This window comes from Meles meles, chromosome 16 (genome assembly GCF_922984935.1).
Source record: "Meles meles chromosome 16, mMelMel3.1 paternal haplotype, whole genome shotgun sequence".
Taxonomy (NCBI): domain Eukaryota; kingdom Metazoa; phylum Chordata; class Mammalia; order Carnivora; family Mustelidae; genus Meles; species Meles meles.
In genome coordinates, this window is record NC_060081.1 from 40,528,089 (window position 1) to 40,546,235 (window position 18,147).

General features: G+C 46.6%; 1 protein-coding gene across 1 annotated transcript in view; it reads left to right on the top strand.

Annotated features, from left to right (window-relative positions):
- Positions 1-18,147, top strand: part of BFSP1 (beaded filament structural protein 1) — a 48,970-nt gene that overhangs the window by 17,392 nt on the left and 13,431 nt on the right. Inside the window, exons 6-8 of the mRNA XM_045981366.1 lie at positions 7,524-7,619; positions 10,969-11,061; positions 15,747-15,854. Of these exons, the coding sequence (XP_045837322.1) occupies positions 7,524-7,619; positions 10,969-11,061; positions 15,747-15,854 (297 nt within the window). The remainder of the gene's footprint in view (positions 1-7,523; positions 7,620-10,968; positions 11,062-15,746; positions 15,855-18,147) is intronic.

An 18,147-nucleotide genomic window follows, 5' to 3' on the forward strand; every position in this document is an offset into this window, starting at 1 on the left:
TCTCTGTCCATGGAGGTGGTCGTGTGAGAAGATAGAAATGGAAGAGTACATTCACATCTTGTTGGCTGGTCGTGTCTGTGATTTTCGTTGACAGATCTTTGAGGGTCTACCTATATCAGATCAACATGGTTTTGACTATCAGCTCAGTGTCAGAGCCCCTTTCCTTGGCTCTTGTGGAAGGGATTCGTCCCTAGGTATGGCCATGAAAAATGGGGTACAGGAGAAACCACTGACCCAGTCTTTGAACCGTGCTTGGAAAATATCACAGTGTATGTGGACAAGAGGGATTGCTGCTGCTTTCCCCAGACTGTCATCTGTTAATACTGCCCAAGTCATTACATCTTCAGAACAGAGCTCTTGTATTCCTAACAGCCAAAAAAAAAAAAAAAAAAAAGCGCTAAAGCAAGCCACTCTTTGCTAGGCACTTTGAAATAAGATAAATTCCTCAACATACCACTTACATGCTATGGCTGAAGTTATTCAGATTTTAAGACTTGATGCAGTAAGAATTCATGATGACTTTTAAGTATCTGGGTTTGGCTAACCTCTAGGACTCATTTTCTATCTATGTATATAAGGTTAGTTGTCCCAATAATGCACAGTGTTGCTTATCTTAATTAAGAAAACTATAAGGAGGCTGTAAGGTTTCTCTCCTTTTTTCTTTAAAATCGCCAGAATTTTAAAATGCTGTATGTTCTAGTCAAATGCTTTCACTTAAAAACAATTTTTTAAGAAGTGCCTGAAGCTGCCATATGTGCTTTCCCATGTAATTTGTGTATCTTTACTGTATCCGGGGAAAGGGCAAGAAACAAGGGCATTTGGGGAAAAGGCAAGAAGCCTTTGCTTTCCGCGTGACAAGGCTTCATTTGCATAATAACAACTCTGGGGCTGGAGATGACCTTCCCGAACTTTCAGAGCTGGAGCAGACGAAGAAAGGGAACAGGGAAGACTGAGTTCAGGAGGGGTTAGGGGTGGAAAAGCTGGAGAACAGAAGGGCAGAGTATGAACCAGGAGGTGTGCAGAGGGAGAGAGGATGAGGCAATGGGAAGACCAGGAACAGAGTTGTAGAAACTCAGCACCGTGCTCCAGGCCAGCCTTAGCACCGGGAAGGAATGCAAACCTATAACTTTTGGGAAGGTTTTTGACATCTGAGGTTGAAGTGTATTTTTAATTAAATGCTAATTAACTAGATATCTCAATGAACTTGAAAAACCCACTTGGATGCTGGATTTGAGGCTGGGCAAATACACAGACAGTTGGATTTTAGTGGGATTTCTAGCATCTCTGTAAATGGATTGGCAACCTGATTCTTCAAAAGCACATTGGACTTCAGTGATTTCTCTAGTCTTTTTCTCAAAAAATGATTTAGATAAGTGATTCTGAAATCACCGTGTGGACCAGCAGCATGTGGAGGGCATGTTAAAATACAGATTCCTGGGTCCTGACCCCAGGAATCCTGATCCAGTAGGTTTGGGACGGACCTGCCAGATATTTTACTCCCCACATCATTTTACATTTCTCGTTATCCCTAGCCACCATGAACCACACTTTGAGAACTGCTGGCCTAGATCGCCAACACATACAAACATCAGAGTTGGAATGTTTTCTAAAATTAGACTATTGACCCAGAGTCTACATTTGGAAAAAGTCTAGATGCTGCTGCTGGTGGAGCTTTTGAAAAAATGCAGCCGACAGCATCCAAAGCATAATAAAAACACAAGCGTCCACACATTTCTGAGTTCTGGTGTGAACAAAAGAGAGCGCTCCCGATTGAATCCTCCCCCTACACCAGCAACTGTCCATTCCAGTGGTGCCTGCTCACCTCCGCGAGTGTTGGGGGCAGTTGGTCAGCTGATTGTCCTCAAAGCAAGAGAATGTGCTGCAGAAGCATTTCTGTAACCCCTATTTTAAGGAATAACGTCAGCTAGTCTTTGTTATCACCTGTGAGTCATTTTCAAGGCTTGGCTGATGGGAACCAAGCGTGTTTTTTTGGGTGAGAGCCTATGAGGGAGATGGGGGAAGAAGGACAGGCACCTTGCAGGATGGGGTCAGGACTCAGCATTCAACTCTTGACTCGTAGAGAGAAGACAGATTCCAGTTCTGTCGTTTCCCATTAGCTTCCACTAACTAGCTGCGTGACCCACTGGTCAGTCTGGCCTAAGCCTGTCCATCTGTAAGGAGAGACTCTAGTTTCTGAGTTGCGTTTCCCTCTGAGGGAAGAGGGCTGCTGGGAGGTTGGGGAGAGGGGTCTGTGCTTGGCCCCCTACCCTACTGCAATCATGTCCTTCCAGAAGCATGCCTCTGTTTTCCCCCTATATGCTGGCATCCTGGAATATTTGTTTGAAAGATGACACATGTAACTTGAGAGGCATCTGAGGACCGGGACACCTGGGTGGGTCGGTTGGTTGGGCGTCTGCCTTCAGCTCAGCTCATGATCCCAGAGTGCTGGGATCGAGTCTTGGTCAGCCGGGAGCCTGCTTCTCCCTCTGCCTCTGCCCCTCCCCCTGCGTGTGCACACTCTCTGACAAATAAATAAATAAAATCTTTAAAAAAAAATCTGAGGACCAGTGAGCTCAAGGGTCCCTTCTATTTCTAAAATTGTGTGTCTGACTACTTTAGAGTCATGACACAAAGGCTCCTTGAAACCCTATTTCCAGTTCCTCAGCTCTGGTGATTGTGGATTAATCCTGGATGAGTTTTTGGTAAAAATGAAGAAGTTTTGAGAATTCTCTGCCTCACTTCATCTTCAGCAGTTTTAAGAGGGGTGTGGTGGGAGGGTGAGGTGAAGGGAGGATAGGAGGCTATCTAGAAGGATTGGCTCAAGGTCTTTGACCAACTCTGCCCCAAACTGAGCCAAGGGGTGTCCCTGTCCACAGGTTTGAGAAACACTTCTACGACAAACCACGGCTCCTGAAGGGAGTAGAGCTGCATTCCCACACACTTGGATGGTCCCTCCCATCACTGGGGCCCTGGTAGGACTGTCAGTGAAGCTGATGGTTATGTGTTATGTGACTCACGTTGGCCATCACAGCACTCTCCCGGAAATGTGACTCAGGACTTGGGACGCAAAGGCGAATTCATTTGTATCCCGTCATCCTGAAGGCAGAGCCATTGCCTCCTGCTGCTAGAGTCCTGAGACTGCCCTGCTTTCTGTGCTTCTTGAGACCTGGCTGCCTTCCCTTTGGAGTCTGTAAATTATCCTGGCACCTCTGGTTCCGCAGCCCTTTCCCATTACCGGAAAGACTCCTGGGACTTCTTTGTGTCACCATTTTTCTCATGAAGGGGCTTCACCAGGCTCATGTGATAATTCTGGGTGATTCAGAGAGCCAGTCACCAGGACATTGAGGGGATCGACTCACTTGCCCTGGGGAATGAACACCTTGATTGCTACAAGTTTATCAATCCATTGAGTTTCGGGAGGGGGAGAGGGGACAGCTTGCCTCTTCTGAAGGGAAAAGCGATGCTGTTGAAGTTTCACTGAACCCTGCATTACTGTCCCTGTGACACAGAATTCAAGGACCCATCGTGAAGCCCCAAGGGCAGAGCTCATCAAAAGTCAGCGACTGATTCATTCATTCATCTCAAGTATGAGCCCAGAAACTGAATGCCCAGAGGTAGTTTTCACATTGACTTAGTTCAGACAGTTCAGAGCCCTGTACCTGGAGCTGTGCATCCCTGCTTTGTAATTTGGTTCATTCTCTTCTGATTAAAAAAAAAAAAAGGACCTCAGACCCTGTGTGGGTCTTTCAAGGGTGCGATCTTTTACTATGTTCTTCCGTCTCCCAGCGGGCAGCAGAAGCCAACTCCAGGACCTGAAGTGAGCAGACCCTGGGGAAAGCAGAGAAGAGTTCAGGGGGCGGTGGGCAGGGGACCAGCTCCAGGTTGGGGTCCCTCTCTCTTTCTCTCTGAGGATTCCCTCCATCCTTGGTTGCTCAGTATTGGCCTCCCAATACTCTGGTGCCCATCAAGGGACTTCAGAGTCTTCAGAGGGAAAGGTTTAGTAACCAGAAATGAGAGGAGAGAAACTGGGGGAGTTCCCCCTGGAGCAGAAACCTGGAGAGACATGGAAAAAAAAGGGGATGATCCCTTGTGCCCAAAATTCATCCTGTAAAGTTGCATTGTCCCTCTCAGGAGCCACCAACCATATGCACTGGGGAGCGATCGAAACACCGGAAGTTCAATCATGATGCGCTGTAAGGGTAAAATGCACACCAGGTTCCAAAGACCTTGCCTGAAAGAAAAAAAAAAGAATGTAAAATATCTCATTAATAACTTTATTGATTACAGTGAAAGGATAATATTTGGGGTAGCGTGGGTGAAATAAAATTTATTATTAGAATTGCTTTCACCCATTTCTTTTCATTTTGTTTACGGTAGCTACCAGAAAATGTTAAATTATGCCTGAGATTTGGACATTGTGTATTAGGATCGCTTATTTCATTTTTATTTGCACAAGCCTAGGCAAAAAAAAGAATGATTTAAGATATGTGCCCAGCAGTTGCCAGTTGACCCAGCTGATTTTGTAGAACTCCAAAGTTCTTTTAAGATAAACTCAGGCCTGCCTGGGGTTAAAAGTGGCCAACTCTGGATTTCAGCTCAGGTCCTGATTTCAGGGTCCTGGGGTTGAGCCCCATGTTGGGCTTTGCACTCAGCATGGAATCAGCTTGTCCCTCTCCCTCTGCTCCTCCCCGTTTGTGCGCTCTCTCTAAAATAAAATCTTCAAAAAAAAGATAAACTTGAAGTTCTTATTGATAGATAAAATATTCTCAGAAGTTTGATCTGGGTGATTAGCTGCCCCCCCCCCAATTTTACTCAAGTTTCAGACCAAATTAGCATAAGCATGTATTTCTTTTTCTTTCTTTCCTTTTCTTTCTTTCTTTCTTTTTTTGTGAGTTGTGTAAGGTAATGATTAAATTTTATTATTTTGCATGGGAATATCCAGTTTTCCCAGCATTATTTTTTATTAACATATAATGTATTATTTGCCCCAGGGGTATAGGTCTGTGAATCATCAGGCTTACACACTTCACAGCACTCACCGTAGCCCATACCCTCCCCAATGTCCATCACCCAGGCACCCTATCCCTACCTCCCGTGGCATGTATATCTTAATTGTTTATTCTGATGCAGGCCCTCTCAAGTTCATACAGCCTGTTTTCTAGTCTCATGTAGTCCCAGCTCTCTGATGTGGTAGGTCCCGAAGCTGCACTTTGCATGAAGAGCTCATGGCTTTTAATAAGCACCTCAAAGGCAGGTGATCCACTGGAGTCAGAATTCTGATATCTTATGGTCAGCATCCAACGATCAGAATCTTCCCACACCAGTTGTCTTTTATAGCAATGATTAAGGAATCAAATGGCTTTTTGAGGAGTGCAGGCAAAAGACCCCCTGAAATCTAAATTCTATTAGTGCAAGAGTGGGGTATGTCTCAAAATATCTTGGCCAGTGCTCATGCCTGACTATTTTACATCTGCTGACACAAGGATGGTGAATGTCTTAAATACGTTAGTCAACCACATATCCACCTTTATTGATGAAAGCCCCTGGCTCCCATTCATCATGCTTTTTAACAAGTCATTAATAAGTCAGTAAAAAAATTCATTTGGCAAGGCCCCAGGTATTGGCAGATGTTCTGGAGAGGTGTCTCAAGAAAGTGACAATCTTGAGGAACCCAAGGAATGCTCACAGTAATATCACAAGGGGTTGCTATAGCATTAGGGCAGTTCCAGCTATCACAGCACTATCTTACTCTTCTTTTAAAAGATTTTATTTATGGGGCGCCTGGGTGGCTCAGTGGGTTAAGCTTCTGCCTTCAGCTCAGGTCATGATCTCAGGGTCCTGGGATGGAGCCCCGCATTGGGCTCTCTGTTCAGTAGGGAGTCTGCTTCTCCCTCTCTCTCTGTCTGCCTTTCTGCCTACTCGTGCTCTGTCAAATAAATAAGTAAAATATAAAAAAAAAAAAAAGATTTTATTTGGGGGGTTAGGGGGATAGGAGAATAGGAGAAGAATAAATGAAACAAGATGGGATTGGGAGGGAGACAAAGCATAAATGACTCTTAATCTCACAAAACAAACTGGGGGTTGCTGGGGGGAGGTGGGGTTGGGAGAGGGGGAGGGGGTTATGGACTTTGGGGAGGGTATGTGCTATCGTGAGTGCTGTGAAGTGTGTAAACCTGGCGATTCACAGACCTGTACCCCTGGGGATAAAAATACATTATATGTTTATAAAAAAAAAATTGGAAGGGGAGGCGAACCATAAGAGACTATGGACTCTGAAAAACAACCTGAGGGTTTTGAAGGGTCGGGGGTGGGAGGTTGGGGGAACAGGTGGTGGGTAATAGGGAGGGCACGTATTGCATGGAGCACTGGGTGTTGTGCAAAAACAATGAATACTGTTATGCTGAAAAAATAAATAAATTTAAATACTGAAAAAAAAAAGATTTTATTTATTTGAGAGAGAGAGAGAGCGTGTACGAGCAGGGAGAGGGGGAGAAGCAGGCTTCCCACTGAGCAAAGAGCCCCATGTGGGACCCGATTCCAGGACCCTGAGATCATGACCTGAGCTGAAGGCAGCCGCTCAACTGACCGAGCCACTCCGGCCCCCTGACAACGCTATCTTATTAAGAGCACAGTATTTCAACTATTTGGTTTACTCAAACAAGAGCAATGGGATGAAAGCCAATGAACTATCAGAATGTTTGGTGAGAACCCTCACCAAATCAGGATCACTTATTTCATTTTTATTTGCACGAGCCTAGGCAAAAAAAAAGAATGATTTAAGATAGGTCATTTCCAATTTTAAAGGAATAAACACTGTTTACCAATTTCCAATTTTAAAGGAATAAACACTGTTTACCACAGCAATCGTTAAAAAAAGTGCATTTTGGATTAAAGATACATAGCGTCAGGGGTAAGTGTCAGCAGTCCTTGGGAGAAAACTATTAAAGCGAAGGTTTTGGTGTTCACAGAAGACTTTCTTGGTCTTAGAAACTCAATTTCCTGATGATGAGATATAGAACAGATACAGATGTAACTGAAATTTTAAGGCTGTTGGTATGTAACTTATCCTGATTTTCTCCCTGATCTTTCTAGATCAAGGTATTGCCAGCCTGGCACTATTACATTTTGGACTTGAGAATTCTTTGTTGTGTGGGGCTGTCCTGTGTCTTATAAGATATGTAGCCGCATTGCTGGTCTCTGCCCATCAGATGCCAGTTGTCACACTCCAGCACCCAAGTGGTAACGATGGGAAATGTCTCTAGATATTACCAAGTGTCCCCTCGGGGGCAAAATCAAGCTCTGTGGAGAACTGTTCTGAATCAGGTCTAATGGGCTAACCCAATGCCTTAGTAGAGATAGGCAATCTCAGACACTCTCCCAGACCTACTGAACAAGACCCTGTGTTTTAATAAGACCCCAGGAGGTCCGTGTGTCCTTACACCTGGTGATTTCACACCCATGTGCCAATCTTTCCACCATGCCGTCCCTCCGAGTCAGTTGTGTGACTCAGTTTCTCCTTGCAGGAAGCCGATGAAGTCTTACTCCATAACCTACGCCTTCAGATTGAAGCCCAGTTCCTACAGGACGACATCAGTGCAGCAAAGGATAGGTACAAAAAGGTAACCATGAACCTTCTGAAGCCCATCCCCCAGATAACCTGGTTTGGGTCTGGCCAGACAAGGCCAGGGCACTCGTGGCTGACACTTGAGCCTGCTGTAGTGGGTTCCTTTGGGACGTATTGAACCAAGTGGGTGATGGATCGATTGCTGGGTGGTGCTTAGTGAGGCAGACGTATACAGAGGAGGAGGCAGTTGTGTGTGTGTTGGGGGGAGAGCTTGGGAACTCATGTCTGTTGAGTACATTACAATTCACAAAGTGATTTTGCGTGGATCTGTCTTGAGTAAGCTAGGTTCGTCAATTGTTTCAGTTCAGGAAATGCAGAAATGCAGAAAATGTAACATATATGCGCGCGTGTGTGTATGTATATATATACATATATGTGTATGTATATACACACACATATGTGTATATGTATATACACACATATATGTGTGTATATGTATATACACATATATGTGTGTATATGTATACTATATACACACGTGTGTGTATGTGTGTATATATATACATATATATACATATATATGTATACTATATATACACACGTGTGTGTGTGTATGTGTGTATATATATATATATATATATATATATATACACACACACACATATATGTATATATATATATATATAAGCTCTGCCTCCAAGCCAGTTAGTTGGCATTCCGGAGCTTTCTGTCATATAGTGCTCTGCTCTGCCTCCCACTCCTGCTAGCTTCCCACAGGGCTGACTTTGGGGGGCTTTGGTGTACTCGACAGAACAAATCCTGGAGCTGTGTAACCAAGGGCAAGTGGCTTTCCCACTCTGAGCTGCCAGACTCTCCTTCTGCACAGTGGTGCAGTTAACTGTAGTGGACCTGTGAGCCTGGCCATGGTCCTGGGGGCTGACCTCTCTGGTGGGCTGTGGCCTCCCGCCAGCTACCAGTATCTGTACTCTGCCTCCGGATGCTCTCTGGGCAGTGGAGGCGGGCTCTAGCTCACGGGATGTGTTGCCCCTGGAGCAGCCCCAGCTAGTGACCAATGCATGTCAGTGAATTCATACCCCAGCTCCCTCTTACCTGCTGTTCTACATGGCTCCCAGGGGTGAGCATTAGGTGCGCACAGTGCTAACTTACCTGGTAACATGCTCCTTATTGGCTGCCTTCCCTTTCCTGTTTTACTTTATCCTCCAATAACGTTGCCTGGAATCTTCACCTGCATAAACTGCCCTCAGATCCATCTCTTGGGGCCTGTGTCTTTGCCGGCTTGGGCTGCTCTAACAAAGTACCACTGACTGTGTGGCTTAGAAGTAACAGAAATTTGTTTCTTACAGTTCTGGAGGCTGGTACACTGAGCCAGGGGGTGCCAGCCCGTCAGGTTCCGGAAGGGCTGTCTCCCTGGCTTGCGGACGTCTGTCTCCTCATTGTGTGCTCACCTGAGATTTCCTCGATGCCAACTCTTTGGTGTCACTTCTTCTAAGGGCACTAATCCCCTCATGGGACCCCACCCTCATGACCCCATCTAAATCTAGTTATTTCCCAAAGACCCCGCCTCCACACTCCAGTCCCACTGGGGGTTAAGGCTCCCATAGGTGACGTTTGGAGAGTCATAACATTTAAACAGTCTGCTTCTGGAGAAAGCATGTGGTGTCAGTGAGACACCTGGTACAGCTTGGAGCCCAGTACATGCTCAGTAGCGTTAGACTCTCTTCCTGCCTCCACGTAGACCTGTCTGCATGCAGTGGGTGGCCCAGTTGCTCACACTGAAGGGGTGTCCCTCCCTTTGACATTTCTTCTGCCTTTCCACCAGGCCTGGCTTCTTTCCTCCTCCCCACCTGTCTTCTTGCCCCTGCTATATCTTGCAGGAATCCTGGGAACGGTGCTTGGAACAACCTCTAAGCAACTAAAAGCATTCTTTAAGGCCATTTAGAACAATAGTAGAGCACACACGGCAGAACTTCTGTGCGTTCCCTCATGGGTCTTAACATCAGCCTTGTGAGTTATCGTTGTAGGGCAGGCTCCCTAGGAGAAGAGCCCAAGTGGTGATTTTGGCATGATTGCTGTATTAGCGGTGAGCTCCCAGGAGGAGATGAGGGGGAACAGGGGCACAGGGGCGGGAGCTGAGCAAGGGTGTGGGCTCAGTCTGGCCTCAGCCTGATCCCGTGGTTCTGGAGTGTGAATTGTCCTACAGGGTTGGTCCCATCTTGAGGCAGGAGGGTTGGCCTTTTGTATTCCTATGCCAAGGAGTCATTGGTTTGGGTGGGATTGGGGGGTGTTGCTTCCCAGACCAGATAGCCACTGTCTGGCCAAAGGCAATTCTCTGTGTGGTGCCATTGGCTCTCATGCCCAGAACTGGGCATAGGTGCTCTGCTGGGAAAGGGGATCAGGCCCCGTCTCCAGATTGTTAATCGTCTTACATGCAAAATCCTGAGCCTTCGGAGGTTTAAATCACTTGCTTGAGACCACATCCGACTTGTAAGTGATTTATTCTGGGATCGACTGACCATCCTTTGAAGCATTGCCCTGTTCTGGGATCGGAAATGGTTCTTTGTAGCCTGCGGGACCTCTTTGTTCCCCATCTCTGCTTTCCTCTCATCGCTCTGCCATCCTGGGCTCTAGGAAAACCAGCAGCAAAGCGTCCATGTCACTGAAGGGAAATGGCAAGATAAACCAACCATCAGTTTCTTCATCTGTCCCCTTGTTCTTGTGAAGATTAAATTGTCCTACTCCTCAGGTCACAGTCTGTCCTGCTTGTGACAGTGAGCGTGAAAGCATTCATCACTGGGGTCACCTGGTCCTGGAGGCAAAATCTCAAGCAGCTCAGTTGTTTTGTGTATGTGTTTTTTAAATTAACATGTAATATATTATTTGTTTCAGGGGTACCTGTCTGTGATTCATCATTTTTACACAATTCCTAGCACTCACCATAGCACACACCCTCTCCAGTGTCCATCCCCAGATACCCCATCCCTACAACTCCCTCCCTGCCAGCAACCCTGTTTGTTTCCTGAGATTAAGAGTGTCTTATGGTTTGTCTCCCTCTCAAGTTCTATCTTGTTTCATTTTCCCCTCCCTTTCCCACGACCCCCTGCCCTGCCTCCCAAATTCCTCATATCAGAGAGATCATGTGATAATTGTCTTTCTCTGATTGACTTATTTTGCTCAGCATAATACTCTCTAGTTCCATCCATGTCATCGCAAATGGCAAGATTTCATTCTTTTGATGGCTGCATAGTATTCCATTGTGTATATATACCACATCTTCTTTATCCATCCATCTGTTGATGGACATCTAGGCTCTTTCCATAGTTTGGCTGTTGTGGACATTGCAAGAAGCTCAAGTTTTAATGAGAACACTTTCCTTCCCCCAACAGAATCTTCTGGAAATTCAGACCTATGTCACCATCCTGCAGCAGATTGTCCAGACCACCCCTCAAGCATCTGCCATTACAAGCGGGATGAGGGAGGTAAGACTCGGAGCCCTGGCTACAGGGAAACCCTATCTGGGGAGGCCCCTCACACCCCCATGGGCCTAGGTAACAGAGACACAGGTGAGGCATCAAGTCAGACTAGGCTCTGAGCTGCTCTGGGTTCACCACCCCTGCTCTTGTGCTGTGTTCCCATTTGAAGTTTACCCTTCTGTTCATTTCCTCAGACTGGGAATGCTGAGGTTTAGACAGCTGAGGACACAAAGGGTGTCCCTGACCATTTTCTTAGGCATTTCCTCTTGAGTTTATGGGCTGTTCTTGCTTGTGTAGTTCATAAGAAACTGCCAGACTGTTTCCCAAAGCCATTTGCATTGTTGCTGCCCATCACCAACGAATGTGTGAGAGTTTCTGTTGCTTTGCGTCCTTGTCAGCGCTGGGTATGTTGGGGTTTTGTTTTGTTTTTGCTTTTCTGACAGGTGTTGTATATCTCACTGTGGTTTTATTTTTTTTTTTAAAGATTTTATTTATTTATTTGACAGAGATCACAAGTACGCAGAGAGGCAGGCAGAAAGAGAGGGGGAAGCAGGCTCCCTGTGGAGCAGAGAGCCCGATGCGGCGCTCGATCCCAGGACCCTGGGAATCATGACCTGAGCTGAAGGCAGAGGCTTCAACGTACTGAGCCACCCAGGCGCCCCCTCACTGTGGTTTTAACGGCGTCCCCTGATGACTAGTGACGTGGAACGTCTTTCCGTGGACTTATCTGCCATCCATGTAACTTCTTTGTTGTGGTATCTAATCAAATCATTTGCCCATTTTTTAAAAATTGTTTTTTGATTCTTCTTATCAACTTGACCATAAATTTTGAATACAGGGAGCCGCCCACAATTTGTGGCTGTATTTTCAGTGCCAGCCTCTGTTAATGATTATGTGAGTTTGTGGGATGAAAACTACTGGGAGAAAAATAGAGATTACAGAAGCTGATTTTTTAAAAAATGTGGATTTGGATGTAAAAACTTCTCTTTCTTTCTTTCTTTCTTTTTTTTTTTTAAAGATTTTATTATTTATTTATTTGCCAGAGAGAGAGAAAGCGAGCACAAGCAAAGGGAGCAGGAGGCAGAGGGAGAAGCAGGCTCTCCACTGAGCAAGGAGCCTTATGCAGGACTCAATCCCAGGATGCTGGGATCATGACCTGAGCTGAAGGCAGACGCTTAACAACTGAGCCACCCAGGCGCCCCCTAAAAACCTTATTTCTGATCTACTGTTCCACCTTCCTTCTTCCTTTAGCTCTCTAGCTGCTGGCATAGTTTTTTCCTAATGTGGTTTAATGGGTTTCTAGATGCCTAACGTGAGACATGTAAAAATCAATGGACAATAACGCAGATTACGACAAAAATGTCATGGTGGCCCTTCTCCGGAGGCTCTGGTGGGCTGGTACAAGGTTTGGTAGACTGGTCAACTGGGAGATTTTGCAAGGGTATTTTGCAAGGATGACTTAGGACAGTGGTGCTCAACCCCAGTGACACTTGGACTCATCGGCATGTCTGCCTAGACCACACACCAAGTCTATTAATTAGCTGCCTGACAGGTGGAGCCTTGACTCCCTCATTAGAAGCCCCAAGGGCAGAGAGCAGACAAACTGCAGGACCTGTGGCCGGGGTAGCTGGCTGCTTGAGCCTTTTTTAAAAGATTTTATTTATTTATTTGACAGAAAAAGACACAGAGAGAGAGGGAACGCAAACAGAGGGAGAGGGATAAGCAGGCTTCCCGCCGAGCAGAGAGCCTGATGTGGGGCTCCATTCCAGGACCCTTGGGATCATAACCTGAGCTGAAGACAGACCGTTAATGGTTACCAATTGAGCCACCCAGGCGCCCCAAGGCTTTTTGTTTTAACTTCATTTTATAAATATCAAAGCTGAAGAGACCCTAGCATTTGCTTGTAGAAGATACTTTACTATTTTTTTTTTGAAGATTTATTTATTTATAGAGGGGGATAGAGCACGCATCAGGAGTAGGGGCAGTGGGGAGGGGCAGAGGGAGAGAGCTGGGCTTGGAACCTGATGTGGGACTCTACACAGAGTCCTGTGTAGGACTCTCGATCCTGAAATCCTCACCTGATCAAAAAAATGAGAGTCAGACACTTAACTGACGAAGCCACCCAGGTCCCTCTAGAAGACATTTTAAAATTCTGCCAAGTAACATCTCTGAGGTAGGAAAGTTGTTTGTTCTTGGGGACATTCTTGTCCAAATTGCCTGCCAATGACCATTTCAGGGACCTGTTCCCCATAATTGGTATAACCAAGGTTTCCACAAAAACCTAAAATAGCTTTTCCTGATGCTAATTTTCTTTGTCAGAGATTTCTTTCCAGACTTTATTTTCATTGTGCAATCCTCATTTTTCCCTCTGGTTCAAAGGTGTTTTACCCCAAAGCACATTTTTTAATCCTATCATCTGTTTCCTTGTAACAAAATTCTTCTGAGTTTCAAGACTATAGAGACTATCTGGCCTCAGTTTGAGAACATCAGTGATCGTCCGAGATCTTGGCGTCAGCTGGGAGCTAGTTAGGAATATAAACTCTCCCGCCTGAGCCCAGACCCTCCGAGTCAGAATCTGCCGTTTTAACAAGACCCTCCTGGGAGAACCAGAGATTCAGAAAAGCATCACATTCTTTATTATCTTCACTTGAAAATTCTATATATGAGCTAGATGGTCCCTTTCAGGTTTATTTCATTGACTCCTACCTAGAAAATGTGTGAGTCAGCTTTGCAGAAATGAGGATATAATTAGTGTTCTAGGAAGACAGGTTACCCGGTTTAAGTGTCAGTAAAGCACCATGTCCGCGCCCTCTAGCCAGAGGCTGCTGGGGACGCATCTGTGGTCAAATAAAGCTGGGTGTATTATTCATTGCAGCAGGGAGGGGGTGCCTCATGGAGACATGCAGGGTGTCTCCATGGAGGAGGGACGTGTGAGAGGATCGAGCCCTGTGCTAGGAGGTCTGGGGGGAGGGATCAGCTAAGCAGGGCCCTGCTCTGGGTTGGGTGCCCTCAGGAGAGGGCTGGTCCCATGAGCATCCCCATAGTCTGCAACCTGAGAGTCCGTACTCGGTGATCCAGCAGTATCACTTGTGTTATGGGGGAGGGGACGTTTGGTGATTTTTGTGGGTGCTCGAACACAGGGCGGTCTTGTTGCTCTCTCATTCCGCCATGGTCCTGGAGTGACATCTTCGGATGTTGGGTGGGGGGCTCATTTATAAGTTTATAAGTAGGGAGCATCAGCAGGGACTTGGAGACCATGCAGGGTGGAGGTGGGCCTTCTGCATTTATTTATATCTCAGATTCCACTTTCCCCCCAGGGGATCGGGCAGTGGCCCCAGGCCCACACTTGCTCCCTCAGTGCACGTCTGTCTGTCTGTCTGGCTGTAGCTGTCTCTGTGTCTCTGCTGTCGCTCCAGCCACTTTGCAAAGTGAGGGAAAACGGGGGAGCTGCCTTTCCCATGTGGCTTTGAAGAGGGGCGCGCCAGGCTCATGCTTGGAGTTTGATTTGTGCCCGGAGGTGAGGCAGCAAAGTCCGTGTCAGAAGGCACTCCTCTTGAGCAGAGTCAAGCTTTTTTGCCAAGGGATTTGGATGTTTTTGAACAGACTGTGGAGGGGCTGGTTGGCAAAATGGTGTGGAGAGGTTGAGGATGGATCTTCTCCCATGTTGCTCCTTGGAGTGTGGCTAGGATGGGACAGCAGCCTCCCCGGGGCCCCTCCTTCCCTGTAGTCCCTTGCAGCCCGACAGCCCCTGCCTGGTGCAGCCGTGGCCTTGGCGCAGCTGACAGCCCAGACTGACCGTGCCATCTGCATGGACAGACCACAGAGGCCGACTCTCGCCGGCATTCCCAGCTTTCCCTTTTACAGAAGGATAAAGTGACTTATCCCGAGGCTCTTGGCCCATTTATGGCACAGCCAGGTCTAAATTGCGGGTGTCCTGTGAGTTACCCTCCTAGCATTTATGGCTCAGGCTCTGAAGACAATGAAAAGGCATGAATTCAGGGTGGCCGCCATGGACGGGCCTGTCTGAGTCAGCTCGGGCTGATGTGACAAACAGCACAGATGGGGCCATACAACCACAGACATTTGCTTCTCCCAGTGCTGGAGGCTGGAAGTCCGAGATCAGGCTGCTGGCAGGTTTGGCCTTTGATGAGGGCTGCTTCCTGGTTTGTAGGTAGCCGCCTTCTTGCTATGTCCTCATGTGGCCTTTCCTTGGTGCATCTTTTTTTTTTTTTTTTTTTTTAAAGATTTTATTTATTTATTTGACAAAGAGAGATCACAAGTAGACAGAGAGGCGGGCAGAGAGAGAGGGAAGCAGGCTCCCCGCTGAGCAGAGAGCCTGATGTGGGACTCGATCCCAGGGCCCTGAGATCATGACCCGAGCCGAAGGCAGTGGCTTAACACACTGAGCCACCCAGGCGCCCCTCCTTGGTGCATCTTGGGGAGAGAGAGAGCGCAAGCACTCAGCTGTCGCCTCCTTATCTGTAAGGACACTAACCCCACCATGAGTGCCCCATCCTCAGGACGTCATCTAGGGCCCCAGCTCCTTATACCATCCCATTGAGGGACAGGGCTTCAGCATGTGAGTTTGGGCAACGGGACACGAATGTGAAGAAACTTCTTTGCTCCTTTTCCCTTTGGACTTCCTCACACATCAGGCGTCTGTGAGTGCTGAGTCTGGCCTTTTTGTGCAGGAGAAGCTCCTGACAGAACGGGAAGCCGCCGTCCTGCAGAGTCAGCTGGAGGAGGGCCGGGAGGTGGTGTCCCTCCTACAGGCCCAGAGAACCGAGCTGCAGGCCCAGGTATGGCTCCTCACTCTCATGTCCGCTGCTCGCCATTGGGCATTCATGCCACACACGCGAATCAGGTTTTACAACTCACTGGATTCCAGGGTCCTGTATGTGCAGAAAAGTGTGTAAGTATCCCACAGGGGTGGGGGGGGGATTCTCAGAAACTCAACACACCCGTGTGTCCAGTGCTCTGAGCCAGAAACTGGCCCTTCTGAGTAGCGTGACCAACTGTCCTGCTTTGTCCGAGGGTTTCCCAGGGTGGAGGACTTTCATGCCCAGACTGGCAGAGTCCCGGGCAAGTAGGGATAATGGGTCATGCCAATTCCAGGAGTGTCAGAGGTTCCCCTCGTGCCTCTTCTCCCCCAACAAGGCTCTGCAAGTTGATTTGTTTTGCTCAGTTTAACCTTGCTCTTAAAAATAAAAGATGGATAAGAAGAGTTGGAATTTCTGTCCTCTAGTTGGTCAAATCTGTGCTTCCTGTTTCTCGTTTCATGACCTAAAATCTCTCATTTGGAAACTTTTTTAAAAAGATTTTTTAAAATGCATTTGTTTTTGAAAGCGAGAAAGAGAAAGAGTGAGCATGACGGGGAGAGAGAGGGAGACTCCCGCTGAGCAGGGAGCCCGATACAGGACTCCATCCTAGAACCCTGGGGTCATGACCTGAACCCAATGCAGATGCCTAGCCGACTGAGCCACCCAGGAGCCCTCTACTTTGCAATTTGATTATGGCTTGGGAAAGAGTGGTTGTGTCAGTGTTTGCCTCTGCTCAGAATTTCTTAGCATAAAGCTCCCATTTCTACCCCCTCCCCCCACTCCCCCTTTTTCTTTGGTGAAGCTTAATTTGAAAACTAAAGTCACCAGAAGAACTCAGTCTTCTTTCCGTGGCTTTCCTTCTTGGTTAATGAGCTCATGGCTTATCTCCCTGATTCCTTCCAGTTTTCTTTCTCTCATTACTGACCATTCTGATGGGGCACGTTGGGTTAAAATACTAAATCTTCATATACTGTGTACCTGCGTTTCCAAAATCTAAAAATAAATTGACAATTGATTTGGCAAGTACATATAAGGGACAAGAGAACAAAAAGTTTGCAAAATCGGACTAATTAGGAAACCTAGAACATTGATATGTTACTTTGTCTCTAACCCTTCAATGCCTGCAAAATCAAAAGTTAAAGACTCAATAGATCTGGAGCTTTTGTAGCGATTCAGTGCCCTCCAGATCTGCCCAGGATCTCATTTGGGGACCGTGGAGTTCCCGAATCTTCATTTCTGTCCCACCGCTCATTGCACAAACCTGTCACTCTGCAGCAACTTTCAGGGGCCACTGAAAGCAAACTGGGGTCTGGTGATTATTTCCTGAGGTAAAGCTCACCGCTCAAGAAATTGAGTATTGCCCTTAAACTCATCCTTCTCATGACAAACCATGGCTCAGGGACCAGATGCACCATTTTGGTCACTTGGTAATTTGTGGTTTCCTCTGAGGCCTGGGAAGAATAGAGCGAGCATAAGTATGTGGGGGTGTGTGTATGCTTGCATGCGTGTGTATATGTATGTGTTTATGTGTGTGTAGGTATGCATGAGTATATGTGTGTATGTGTGCATGTTGTGCACACATATGTATATGTGTATATTTGTATGCGTATATAAGTTTGTGTATCTTTGTGTATGTGTATATGTGTGCATATGTGTGTGTGAATGAGAGACTGGAGAAGCGGACTCAAGCCTGCTGGTCCCAGAGACCAGTGTTTTACAATGTTACATTGTAAAGTGGTAAAAAACATCAATTCAGTAGAATTGATGAGCATTAAAAAAAGAAGGGGGGGGTGCCTGGGTGGCTCAGGGGGTTGAGGCCTCTGCCTTCGGCCCAGGTCATGATCCCGGGGTCCTGGGATCGGGCCCCGCATTGGGCTCTTTGCTCAGCATGGAGCCCGCTTCCCTTCTTCTCTCTCTGCCTATCTACTTGTGATCTCTGTCAAATAAATAAATAAAATCTTAAAGAAAAAAAAATAAAAAAAATAAAAAAAGAAGGAACTGACAGCACTAGACTAAGCTAGAAAAAGAAATAACCGAGTGCATGGTTAGTAATGGGATTTGTTTGGTGAAACCTGCATTTTAAATATATATGTTCACATATTGAAATATCTATATTTGTTCAAATGCACACACACACATATTTGTGTGATGACTATGGTTTGTGATGTAAATTATGGCTCTTCCCGTGGCTGCACTGGGAAAATGCAAGAGCCCAGCCTGACATGGTAAGTTCCAAATCCAGGGCAAAAAGGTGCCTGTCTCTATGTACATA